This window comes from Haemaphysalis longicornis, unplaced genomic scaffold (assembly GCF_048455015.1).
Source record: "Haemaphysalis longicornis isolate Haplotype H1 unplaced genomic scaffold, Haemaphysalis longicornis Haplotype H1 scaffold_1, whole genome shotgun sequence".
In the NCBI taxonomy this organism is placed as follows: Eukaryota; Metazoa; Arthropoda; class Arachnida; order Ixodida; family Ixodidae; genus Haemaphysalis; species Haemaphysalis longicornis.
The window spans coordinates 476,022,707-476,035,061 of record NW_027526203.1 but is presented as its reverse complement, the minus strand read 5'-3'; the positions used below and the strand labels follow the sequence as shown (position 1 = coordinate 476,035,061).

Genomic DNA, 12,355 nt, shown 5'->3' with positions numbered 1-12,355 from the left:
TTCATGGCTCCTTTAACCCTCTCATCTCCTGTCTCTGTGAAAAACAGACCCACCACGGTCAGCACTTGCATGGCATGTTTGCCGAGCGTGGATCGCTGCAATGTGGGAATAAATGGTGTGAATATCCCCACAACAGCTACCAAATGGCAGTAAACCTCACACTAAACCTACTTTCAATGCTGAGGTTAAGTGTGCAGAAGTGCTAAACAACCAGAATTCCTGCTGGCATGAACCTGGCATGACATGCAGCTTGGAGCGCGGAGGTCCCCTTCCAGTGCAGCACTCACTGTCCAGGTCAACGAGGGCCTGTGGCCGGTCCCAGGTGGACTGCTGTGTGCGCGTGTTGTGGTAGTAGCTCTTGCCATCGGTCGTCTTGTGCTCCGTCCACTGGGAAGCCCGCTCGCGCAGCTCCGCATCTACCACGGGCGTGGCAGAGACGGGAGGAGCGGCCACGGGGGGGGCGGCCACGGGGGCCGAGGCTGCCACAGGGGCCGCCACGGGGGTCACCAGGGGGCTGGCGGCCGTGGTGGGGGCAGGCACTGTCCGCATGTCAGCCAGCACGCCCGCAGCCGGCACGGGGGCCACAAAGGGCGGCAGACCCAGCGGCGGCCCGAACGCAGGTGGCGGCAGGCCCAAGTTGGGGAACCCGGGCGGCATCACCCCTGGGCCCATTGTGGTCAGTCGCCATGCGCACGCTTCAGGCACCATTGTGTGCAAAACCTTCCGCTAGTACAGAACCGGCCGTGCTGGTTTCTTCCAAAGCAACAACCCCACCGTACAGTTAAACCCCGGTACAAAGCAAATTTCAACACACAGCAAAATCCTTGGTGCAACCAAGCAACAATAGTTGCGCAACTTCATGCCCATTATGCACGAAACAATATTCTTTGTGTGGTTTCAATATAGTGAAAAGCCTATCCCAGTACAGCTAACAAACTGACGTACAAGGCCAATGGCCCATTCGCAATACAGTGCCTGAGGCAAAATTACTGCTAGAACAAGAAACTTGGACCTTCTGACGCTGTGCTTCCGAACTTTCCACAAACCACACGGAGATTGGAGACCAGAAACAGCACATTCAGTTGCTGAAGGTGCTGGAATGCTGATTTGTGGATGCTTATTTTTATCGGTTGATTTCTTTTTCTTTCTTCCTGCAGACTTCATATGCGCTCGCCAGCCCTCCATGTAGCCGCACCACTTTACCACATCAACTCCCTTTATAGGGGATTCAAGATTTCTCCCTCTGCCTTTACCTCCCATATCCACACCTTGGGACCCCAATTCTATAAACATAAAAGAGACACAGTGCAAGAAAAAGTGAACAAGGAAAAGCCTGCTGTTTGTGCCAGTCCCTTTGCTGGCAGGATGGAGGCCTGCTGCCCGGCAGTGGCTGCCATTTTGCATCGGGAGCAGGGCAGCGGCACTCTTTTTATCTGCCAGGGGTTAATGACCCCTGATCCATGCAAAGATCGCGTGCACAGTTTTAGACTTTCCTGTAACCTTCACAACAACTGGCTCATGCAGACAAACAGCAAGACACAAGGGAACAGATTCTTGAATTCACAGTGCGTACAACAAACAAGGACAAGAGGGAGAACAAGACAGGCAGCGCGCTTTCCCTCTCATCCTTGTTTGTTGCTTGCTCAGTGAATTCAAGAATAGGAAAAACCAACTCATTCAAGCATCAACATTCACAAGGACACACACAGAGTAGCGGCAAGTGTAAAGAAATGCCCCGATACTAACAGCTTTGTCACGTCGAGGTCTAAGCATATGTGCTCATATCACCAAAATGTTTATAACATAGAAATAATAACAAACAGGCGTGCCACAGGAAAGCCTGTGTCACCTATCTTTGTCCCTCATTTCTTTTTTTTTTCACTGTAAATATTTTGTTACAATGGAGTACCAACTTGCCTAAGCTCTCCCGTTACTCACAAAACCGAAGTGACAGCTGCAACCTTGGCAGCTGTGACCTTGACAGCCAGTTACAAAGTAAGCCATGCCCACGAAATATCTACTCTAATGCCAACACCAAGCATCACCTATCCCCCAAAAACAACTCTTCAACACCTCTGAAGGGCCTGGTTTCATGACAACAACCGATGGCCCCTTTAAAAAAAACGTCTGAATTCACAAACCCTGCCGGTAAGTGAGCTCTGAACAAAATGCAATGTACTCGTCTTTCTCTGACTGGGTGGGGAGATGGGCACGAAGGAGAAGTGAAACTACCGAGAAGAGCCAGGCCACACCACAACCTTCCGAGCTGATGAGTGTGCACATACCGCAAGCGCGGCACACTCCACAGAGGGCAGGCGTGCTCACCTGGGGGCATGCCAAAGGGTGGCGGGGGCAGCCCGAACGGGGGTGGCAGGCTGAAGGAGGGTGGAACCAGGGCCGCCAGAGGGTTGGGAGGGGGCACCCCCTTGGGGGGCTCCTGCCGGGCCTCGCTGCCCAGGGGCGCCACGGGGGCCACTGTGCTCGGCACCACCACGGCCGTTGCCACTGCGCCACGCAAACGGCAGGCTGACGGCTTCCTTCTGCCGGGTAGCCAGAACCCGGACTGGCTACCGCAAACGAACTAGCTTGCTCAAAAAAACTTTGGCCTTTGTGCTCCGCCAGTCAGGTGGCCCCTTGGAGTAGCATGCATATTTTGGCTTTTTCTCTACTCTCCTTTGATGCAGATGAAAGAAGCTGTTTTCAATGGAACTTGGACAGCACTTGAAAGAATGCTGCAGGTCACTTAAAGTTATGCTTCCAGTGCCAAAGTCCGAATACCATCTTTACTCGAATCTGACGCGCCCTCAATTATTATGCGCATTTGATTTCCGTGACGGAAAAAAAGAAAACACGCAAAAGTTCTATTCTCAGGATAAGGAATTTATGGGTACAACTCCATGTATTATCGTACACAGACAGCTCTCGTCACAATTCATCCTAAACTTAAACATGCTGCGAAAGAGGTGCGTGGCAGAGGCCGACTGCACAGTCGGGCGGCGGCCATCCCAGTGTTGCTCATGTCTGCCGAAGGTGGCACTGATTATCACACCCCCTGGTGGCTCTCCAGCGCCCACAGCAGCTGCACAAAAGCTAAGGACGCTTGAAACATACCCGCTTGCTGCATCGGGGCGGCGGTGGGTGGCTTGTCCTGCAGGACCCCTTCTGTGCCACCACCCACAACGCTTGGCTGCACCTTGGGGGGGGCCAGGCTGCTGCTGCTGCTGCTCAACACAGGGGTCGCTGCGCTGGCGGCCGACGTGAGCGGTGTTGCTGCTGCAGCCGGTGTGGGCCCTAGCAGGGGTGAAACCAGTCACACTCATTCAAGCAGGGACAGCTGCAGGGCCACACAATTGGCCACACCTCTGGTTTTGTTTAGTATTTGCTATTTGCTGTAAGCGAATACTGGCAAGAGCGCAACCATTCAACGTTTCCCACCATTCCCCACCCCGACTGCTGGAACAGCATACAGCCATCATTTTCTGCGTTTCCGAATTGGAATCTGAGGAAAGGTCCTAATTTACTGATACTTTTGATTTCGCAGCATGGCACAGAGCCATAACCGATGGCTCAAACCTATTCCAACGACTGTACCCGTCTATTCACATGTTTCCAGGTGTTCAAGCTTAACTGAAATATAACCCTGCGTATAGGGAGAGTGCGGCACCTATAAAGGACGCGCTGCTCCACCGTGTCAGCGCCACCATTGTCCGCGCCAGCGTGCCATGGTTGGACAGGTGCGTCGCAGCCGCCCACTAGGCAGGCGTTTGCAATGGCGAACAATGTAATCCAGCGAGATGAACATCACCATACTGATAGCTCTGTATTTTTCATTGGCACAAATGAGGAACAGGGCATGAAATTATTCAAGAGCAAGCATGTTTTCGAGACGTCCAGGTAATGCGGTGCCGCACAGCATTGCACTGTCAACGGCCACCACCCTCGTCAAGCAAACGTAAGCCCCGTAAACAAGGAGTCTTAAGCCCTAACCACATGGACGCGAAATCACGCGTCGCACGAGCGTCGGCGTCGTTCGGCGGCAACGCCCAGACCCGCAGGAGAGGGCGAGTAACCGCATGAGACCAGCGAAGTCGCGCGCCAGTCGCTGCATCGGCGGGCGCTGCTGGACACGTATGCCATCCTGCTGAAGTCGTTTATGAGCATTCATTGTCGATTCTTCAACTGCAATTATCAAGACCCTAGCTTTAGCCAAAAAAAAAAATCACTTGGCGTCTTTATTCATTGCTACGACCGTGCAAACGACCGTGCACAAACGCCGCTGTTGCTCCGGCAGCTGCGGCGACCGTTATACCGTTCTCGCGCATGCGTGCCTGAAGTCGCGCCGGGAAGAGGCAGAGTGGGAAAAACAGTGAGAGGAGGAGGAGTGTTTTGCTTGCCCAGAGCCGCTGTGACTTGGAGCGGGTAAATCAAAGAGGAACTACAGTCGAATCCCGCTACAACGAAATTGATGGGACAGGCGAAAAATTTCGTTGAAGCGAAAATTCGTTGAGGCGAAATCTGCCCCCAACACACCACGGAAAGGCCAGAAAAATAGCCCCGTGCGTTTCCGCAACATTGACAGCATAATACAATGTTTAGAAAAAGGAGTGACGCGCAATAACTCATGTTTATTTGGATAACAAACATACCAATGGTTATCTGTTTTTTTACCACCCAAAGAACGCGTTACGGAGGGGGGTGAAGATATGCAGGGGCAAAACGTATCGCTGTACAACAAGGCGTGTCCACCGAGCTGATTACTTGCAGATAGCTGCTAGGCCGTGGGAAGCCTCCCTCTCGCTTGTGGCAGGAGCAGTGCCGTTATCTTATCCTCTGACAGGGCACGGCAGCTACTGACCTTGGCAGGCAAGACGCGCGCGCTTGCATTTAACAGGACCGCGCGCTCGCGACTAAGATAGGATGACTAGGGTTCAAGACCAAACGCGCAAACATAATTTTCGCTCTTGGCTATGAAGAATGGTAGAAGGAAAACGGCAAGGACAGCTGCTCACAACGCATACATGACGGCACCGCACCAGCAGCGGAGCACATTCATGCAATTTCAACTGGATACGGATTGGCTGTAGCTCTGGGGCTCCGCCTTGGCGAAGTGGGCCTGCGCCTCGTGTAAAGACGGCCAGCCACATCGTTATCACCATCAAGCAACGGCGTGCGCCTATGAGTTATTTTTTGTTTTGTTTTGGGTAGCGGTGTGGTTGCAACGCGCATTTTCGGTGAAACTAAGCGTCCTGAATGTCTAAAAAGTTACAGATAGCTGGCGCTATGCTTATTTTATTGTCAAATAATTGTTCAAACCCAGCCCAAATCATCGAAAATTTCGTTGAAGCGAAAGCAAGCCTGACAAATGGTTCGTTGTGGCGAGGACTTTGTTGCATTGACTTCTATGGCTAGCTGACGGGGAATTGGAAATATTTCGTTGAAGCGGAAATTTCGTTGAAGCGGCGTTCGTTGTAGCGGGGTTCGACTGTAGCAACAGGTCACCTCGGACTGACTATACGCACCAGCCACTTAGCGGCCACGCTTTTCTTGCCATAGCAACGCCCAATTGCGAAGGCCGTTTCAGCAAACGCAGCTGGGGAGCCATCCACACTTGAGAAGCCATCGTTTGCTTCATTTCTCGCTCTTTCTTTCCCTGTAGTTTTTGCATGTGCTAGTGAGCGATGATGAGAGCGGTGACAAGAAAGCAGAAGACGAGGGTTTATACCTATCGGTACCAAGATGACCACCCAGTTCCACGAAAACCAGCAACACTTCGGCTGCGTGGAAAACATGTCAACTTAGCTTTTTTCCCCACCGAAACTGTTGCAAGTGTCGAAATCTTTGCCTTTTGGAATGTTTTGGGGGAATTGGGCACAAGTTTTGCCATTTTCATGCTCTTGGAGCAGCCTGGCGCAGGAAAACAAAATTGTATCAAAACTGCGCAATATGCGCAACTGCCTCACCACTGCATGGTGCACGCATGCCTCCCCTCCTAAGCCCTTCCTCCCAGTTTCTTGGGGGAAAAAAACAGTGCTGCGATAACTTCATGACAGCTACTGAATACAAGGGTGTGCAAATATTCTAAACTATAGAACGTTGAAGGGAATAACACGATAGCACTATTCAAAAACTGAACATTTTCGGAGCACAGAAGATTGTTTTTAAGACAAACACACTTTCATTTTCTTGCAACATGCACAATGCAAAAAACATCTGCTGAAGGTGGATTTCTGATACAGTGGAACCCCGATAATACGACTTTCAAGGGACCACATGAAAGCATCGTATAACCAGGGTGTCGTATGGTACAGGTAAATGCCGCCCTAGTAGATAATCTCAAGCGGCAAATGGGCTAAGAACTTGTTTAAGGGGGGACACTCCTCTTAAAACTATTTCTTTTAATTTATGAGTAAACTCTGTGAAACTTGTCAGCCTTGCTGCTTTCCCTTCACTGATTTCAAATATGGAATTATTTTTTTTGTTGGTCAAATAGGTCTCGAGATAATTAGAGGTAATTAACCATTTTTGGAGGAACAATAGACAAAACTGTGTTGGTCAGAAAACTGTAATCTTTATATTTTCCAACACTATGAACACTGGTGAGTGCAATAAGACAATTAGTTTTTTGATGCGTCGCTTGGAACTAATTTTACAGCTCATTAAACCTTGGTGGCAACACTGGCAAGGAGCCATTTTGAGTGCCAACTTCAAACACTGAAGTTTAATGAGCTGTAAAATTAGTTCCAAGCGATGCATCAAAAAACTGATTGTCTTATAGCACTCACCAGGGTTCATAGTGTTGGAAAATGTAAAGATTACAGTTTTCTGACCAACACAGTTTTGTCTATTGTTCCTCCAAAAACGGTTAATTACCTCTAATTATCTCGGGACCTAATTGACCAACAAAAAAAATAATTCCATATTTGAAATCAGTGAAGCAAAAGCAGCAAGGCTGACAAGTTTCACAGAGTTTACTCATAAATTAAAAGAAATAGTTTTAAGAGGAGTGTCCCCCCTTAAATTAATTATTTACCGTATTCTCGTATAAATTGCGAACCCATCACTGAAATCCCAAATTTCTAAAAAAACAGCCGGCCCGTTACTTTGATCCCATCATCTATGTCTTCAACTTCAATCAATCTGCAGTGAACAACCTAACTGTCAGCAATCATGTTGGCGAACCTCGCGAATGGTAGAGCGCCTTATTTTCCAACTGGGTTCCATAATTCGCCCCAGCCACTGCATGCCTTGCTTCTTGGCCTGGCCAGTACTGCCCATCCTCCTTGGAAACACGCGCTGAACTGCTTTGGTCTGCTGCTGATCTTGGAGTCACCAGAAACACAGCAAAGCAGGAATACGGAACTAGCAGCCTCAGCGAGATTGCAAACAATGGCTACAGCGATAGGATGCTTGCACTCACCTCGTTGCCAGACTACGATCCGTCATACAAGACAAGGGGAGACTTATGCCTGCACTTTTTTAACCTTTACATTGTAAGCACCCTTTTCATTATCTTTTTTTTTACTCGTGCAAAAATGTGCAAACACAAAGCTTCAAATCACTGCTTCGGCACAGTGCCCTCAGAAAAGTCATTCGATTTCTTTCAAAACGTTCAAAAGGGCCCTGTTCTGCTTCACAGCTGAAACTACAGTGTGCTCGCATGGCCAAAAATTTCAGAAAAAATAGCTTATGTTAAAAAACAAACAGGAACAAAACATACTGTTGCACTCTTAGTTTAGCCTTTGAGCGTCATTACTATTGAAAGAATGCAGACACATGACCCCAAAATGGGCTTTGGCGAAACATTCGCCCTCGAACAAGAGGGGGGACACAATACCTGCTGAGGGCACTCCCCCGCCGCCAGGGGCCACTCCAGCAGCGGCAGCCATGCTCTCAATCTGCTCCTGGCTGAGCACCTTGATGCCAGGGCCTTCCGGCTTGTTCCACGCAGACTCGCGGGTGCGGGCATTGTAGTAGTACGCCTGCACCCACCACACCCCCCGCCTGGTTCAGCCACCCCCAACGCTGCCCGCAGAGCCTCTCTTGCAAGGCTTGTTTCAGCAGATCCCGCAACAGCAGACTTATGGTTACAACAGGCAATTTCTGCTGGCTTGTTTGGTCCCCACGCATTTAAAGTGGTAACATAAAGGACCTGGCTACAACACACTAAATTTTGGGTGAAAAATGTGACATAATGATAATAGCAGACTTCTTTCTGCTGTGCCAACACCCGATATGCTTTTTCTTTGTTTATTCTGGCGAGGAAACTACTTCGCTTGGCAAAATTTTCAGCATAGAACGGGTCGTTGGTGCAGCCAAGCCAAACTAAAGCCAGTGGCTTTTTTTTTTTTTTTTTTGTGTGCAACGAGTGGCAAGGTAGCTGATTTCACTGTCAGATAAAGCATAATTAACGCTGTCGAACATGGCGAAAAGCAGGCCGACATCGCCAGAAGTACGAGCCTGTCTAATCAGACAGTCCGCTCAACCGTCAAGAACAAAAGGTCATTGCCGAAAAATGCGACTTCGGTGAGATTGAAGAACAGCGCTACCGATTATGCAAAGTGGTGCACCCAGAGGTCGAGCGTGCCCTCATCAGTTTTTTATGTAATAAAGAACTCAGGTTCGGTGAAGTTTGGCATTTATTATTTCCATGCATGCATCATTCCTGTTCCATTCGATGGAAAAGGCACGAAATGCCTCAAAGCAGGGGGATGGTTCCCGCCCATTGTGTACAATCTGTCGCTGGCTGTATGGAGTTCGACTAATCTAACTTTTGATTTCACAGCTGTCAGATTATTTTGTATCAGCAGTTTTACTGACCAGACTAAGATAATTAAAAATGCAGAAGCTACCTCGGGGAAAAATATCCGGCAGCAATCCGAATTTTTAGACAGTTTTGGGTAAACCGGCCTCACCACGAAAGGTTTGAAAAGAGCCTGGCTAATTCTGCCGGCCATGACTAATTTTTATGGCTGATTAGTAACTGCTCCTAGTAAGTGTTTCTTTATTTGCTCAGCTTAGCGTGCATCTCTACGCACTCGACCGCATGTGCTAAGCCTTTTCCAAGTGCTGGTGTTAAGCTTAGAAAAAAACAGGCGATTCTTTTCCCCTGCAAGAACGCTGTGCAGAGATGCTGCAAGCGTGTACAAAGAACAAATTGTGTGCAACATTTATATGCAATACTGGTCAAAGTTTACACTCTACACTCACATCCCCGCCACCCCGGGTTCGATACTGCGTACTTCAGTTACAGCGACATTTTTTTTCTGGATTAAAGGGTCCATCATAACAGGCGTAGGCTGTAGTTGCAAAAAACAACCGGGACCACTGCTATGGCTTTATACCCTTCTGCCTAAAAACCGCACTTCCAGGTGAAGCTGAACAAGGAATTGTGCACAAGACACAGATTGCAATAGCAGAAATTGTCAAGGCTTGAGAAGGAACAGCAGGAAACACCAGATTTCTTTTTAATAGCGATCAAGTTGGTACATACTCAGCATCATCTTCCTGAAGCCTTTTTCAGCTTAGCAAGCCCTACAAATGCATCTACTCATGCATCCCACATTTGCCTAATTGGAAATTCAGTTCATCTTAGGTGTTTTGCGGTCGTCCTCGTGGACTTTGTATGAAAGGGAGTCGACTGTAGACCTTTCTGCTGGGTGAGTTGGTACAGAGTTCCCATGGTATTAGGCGCACCTAAAAACGCATGGACGATGAACACAAAGTAGACAGGACAAGCACTATAGTACCTACTACCTTTTGTTCATCACCTGTGCATTTTTCATGGCACTTCGTAACACAGGTAGCACACAGCCACACAAGCCTGTAACGAAACCTAAATAAATGGATGCCAAGCAAAGTGGGTCTGAAAGCCCGTTTCACCAGCCGACCCACCTTGCCCTGCGCATTCTTGGTCTCCACCCAGATCTCGCCCGAGAGGTCGAGGCCCGGCGGAGGAGCCTGCTGCTGGGGGGCGGGGGTGGCGGCCGAGAGCATGGAGGCCGGCATGCCTGGAGGGGGCGCCAGGGGAGGGGGCGCACTCATGGGGGGCGCACCGCCCATGGGCGGGGGAGCCCCCTGCTGCTGCGGCGGCGGGGGCCCCATGCCGAAGCCCGGGGGCGGCATCATGGGTGGCCGGCCGCCAAAGGCCTCGCCACCGTTCTGGAAGCTGGGGGGAGGCGGCCCACCCTGCAAGGGGCCACACAAGCACGCCCCGCTCAATCCGAGGCAGTGAGCTGCTCTGCTAGTCAACTGGACCCCAGCAATGCTACTTGCCACAGTGGCCAAGGCTGCTGGCGACCAAGAGGATGCAGGCTCAAGTGGAGGCACTGATAGCACCATCCACTTGTGTTTGTTATCTACAGCCCCCAAGGGCCTCTGCCACCAACCCTGTGAGCCAGGTAGGGTCCTGCACAGCCCAATTTCAGCCCTTCCACAAGGTTCTAGAGAACACGCATATTTCTACTTTTCCCTCCACAAACACTTGTACCACTGTGGAAGGAACCACTGCACTAGCTCAGGCCCATGCATAGCATAATTGTGCATGTGCCTTCCAGTAAAAAAAACAGGGTCATGAACAATACAACCACATGACTGCACAAGTTCACTGACCCTTTTTAAATCTATTAGCCAGGCATTCACCCAAATCCCTACTCGTACAAACCACACTGACACCAGCAAATTACTACCATTAAATCCCATGCTTCACATTCCACTGGACATTGCCTTGCTATCATCTCTATGAACAAGGAACTTGTAAGGCCATTGCAAAATTTCTGAACAAAACCACCCACTGAACGGCTCCCTAAGAGCAGGGGTCGCCCAGGCTGCACATGGGCTGCAAGTGACGTGGGCCTCCGCAATAAGCCTCCCCGCACGCCCCATCACAGGCTAAAGGCGCCGTCCCGAAAGAGGCGGATCTCCCCTCTCAGTGCCCCTAGTGCTGCAGGCGCAGCTGTCCCACCCTGGATTCCCCATTCAGTTCAAGTTCAGGATAAGGCCGGACCCCGTGCCTCTTGGAGAACACAACACGGGTACTCTTTGCAGGATTAACTTTCATCTGCCCAGCAAGCAAGTCTGCTGACCCCAAGCTGGACTTGTCATTTACATATGGACATGTTACATGATCTAAAAGATACTTGTACATTGTCCACATACACTAAACAGGAAATTGGTGGTGGCAATGCCTTCTGAAGCGAATTCATCTTCACTAAAACAACTTTCAGCTGAAGACTGCACCTTGTGAACATTTGACAGTGCTGACCCAACTCTGACGCAGAATGCTGTTTCCAACATGTAACATGCAAGGGTGTTCAACATGTTGCCAGAAACACTGAATGACTTCAGGTCGCTGAGTATCCCGTAATGCCATGTGGTGCCGCAAGCCTTCTTGAGGTCAAAAAACACCGTTACGCAAAACTGTTTATGGATGAAGGCATCCTTAATGTACATTTCCAGGACCACAAGTTCACCGTTCGTGGACCGCTCCGCCCTGAAGCCTGCGTGGCAGCTCTCGAGAAGATCATTTTACTCTAAAAATTACACGTCTCCTGTTTAGAAACGTCTCAGAGCTTCACAGGAAATTTGTCAGGGCAACAGGACGATAAATTGCCGGTGATATTGGGTCCTTTCCCTCTTTAAAAAAGGTCACTACTATTGCCACCCTCCAAGACGTCGGAAGGCACCCCAAAATCCATATTTTGTTGTATAAATGGGGGGGGGAGGGGGGGGAGGGGTGTTTCATTCAAGTGTGTCTGTGTGTGAATGTTGCATCATCTGTATGTAATGTTGTCAGCCCCTGGAGCCGAAGTCTTACAATTGCCCAGAGCTACCCTCAGCTCATGAAGCGAAAACGGGCAATTGTACCGAGCATTCGACTTGATTGATTTGATTGTAGGGTATAACGCGCCGACGCAACGCAGGCGATGAGGCGCGCCGTAGTGGAGGGCTCCGGATTAATTTTGACCACCTGGGGATCTTTAACGTGCGCCGAAATCTCGTACACACGGGCGTTTTTGCTTTTCGCCTCCATCAGAAAAGCGGCCGCTGCAGCCGGGAATCGAACCCGCGACCTCGTGCTCAGCAGCGCAACGCCTTAGCCACTGAGCCACCGCGGCGGGTCGAGCATTAGACTTACTGTTACCGTGTAAGGACTTCTTTTCATGGGATATTTTATGTTGCATCAATGTGTTCGTGTAGTGTAAAGAACTGGAAACATTCAAAGTGTATTGCTAGTGTATTAGCCTGGTCTTCAAGTGTGTCCCCTCTTGTGCTAACCAGGGGCAGGCTATGTGTCTGTTGTCCTTGAAGTTTACGTATTCGGGTGCAAACTTTGTGTCTGTGTACAAGTTTGTTTGTC

General features: G+C 49.7%; 1 protein-coding gene across 2 annotated transcripts in view; it reads right to left on the bottom strand.

Moving 5' to 3' along the window:
* Positions 1–12,355, bottom strand: part of LOC144156288 (transcription elongation regulator 1) — a 119,519-nt gene that overhangs the window by 89,362 nt on the left and 17,802 nt on the right. For both annotated transcript variants that reach the window (XM_077688239.1, XM_077688240.1), the window contains exons 3-7: positions 9,892–10,185; positions 7,835–7,979; positions 3,112–3,291; positions 2,326–2,505; positions 288–662 (exon numbers count right to left, since the gene is read on the bottom strand). In XM_077688239.1, coding sequence (XP_077544365.1) covers positions 288–662; positions 2,326–2,505; positions 3,112–3,291; positions 7,835–7,979; positions 9,892–10,185 — 1,174 coding nt within the window. The remainder of the gene's footprint in view (positions 1–287; positions 663–2,325; positions 2,506–3,111; positions 3,292–7,834; positions 7,980–9,891; positions 10,186–12,355) is intronic.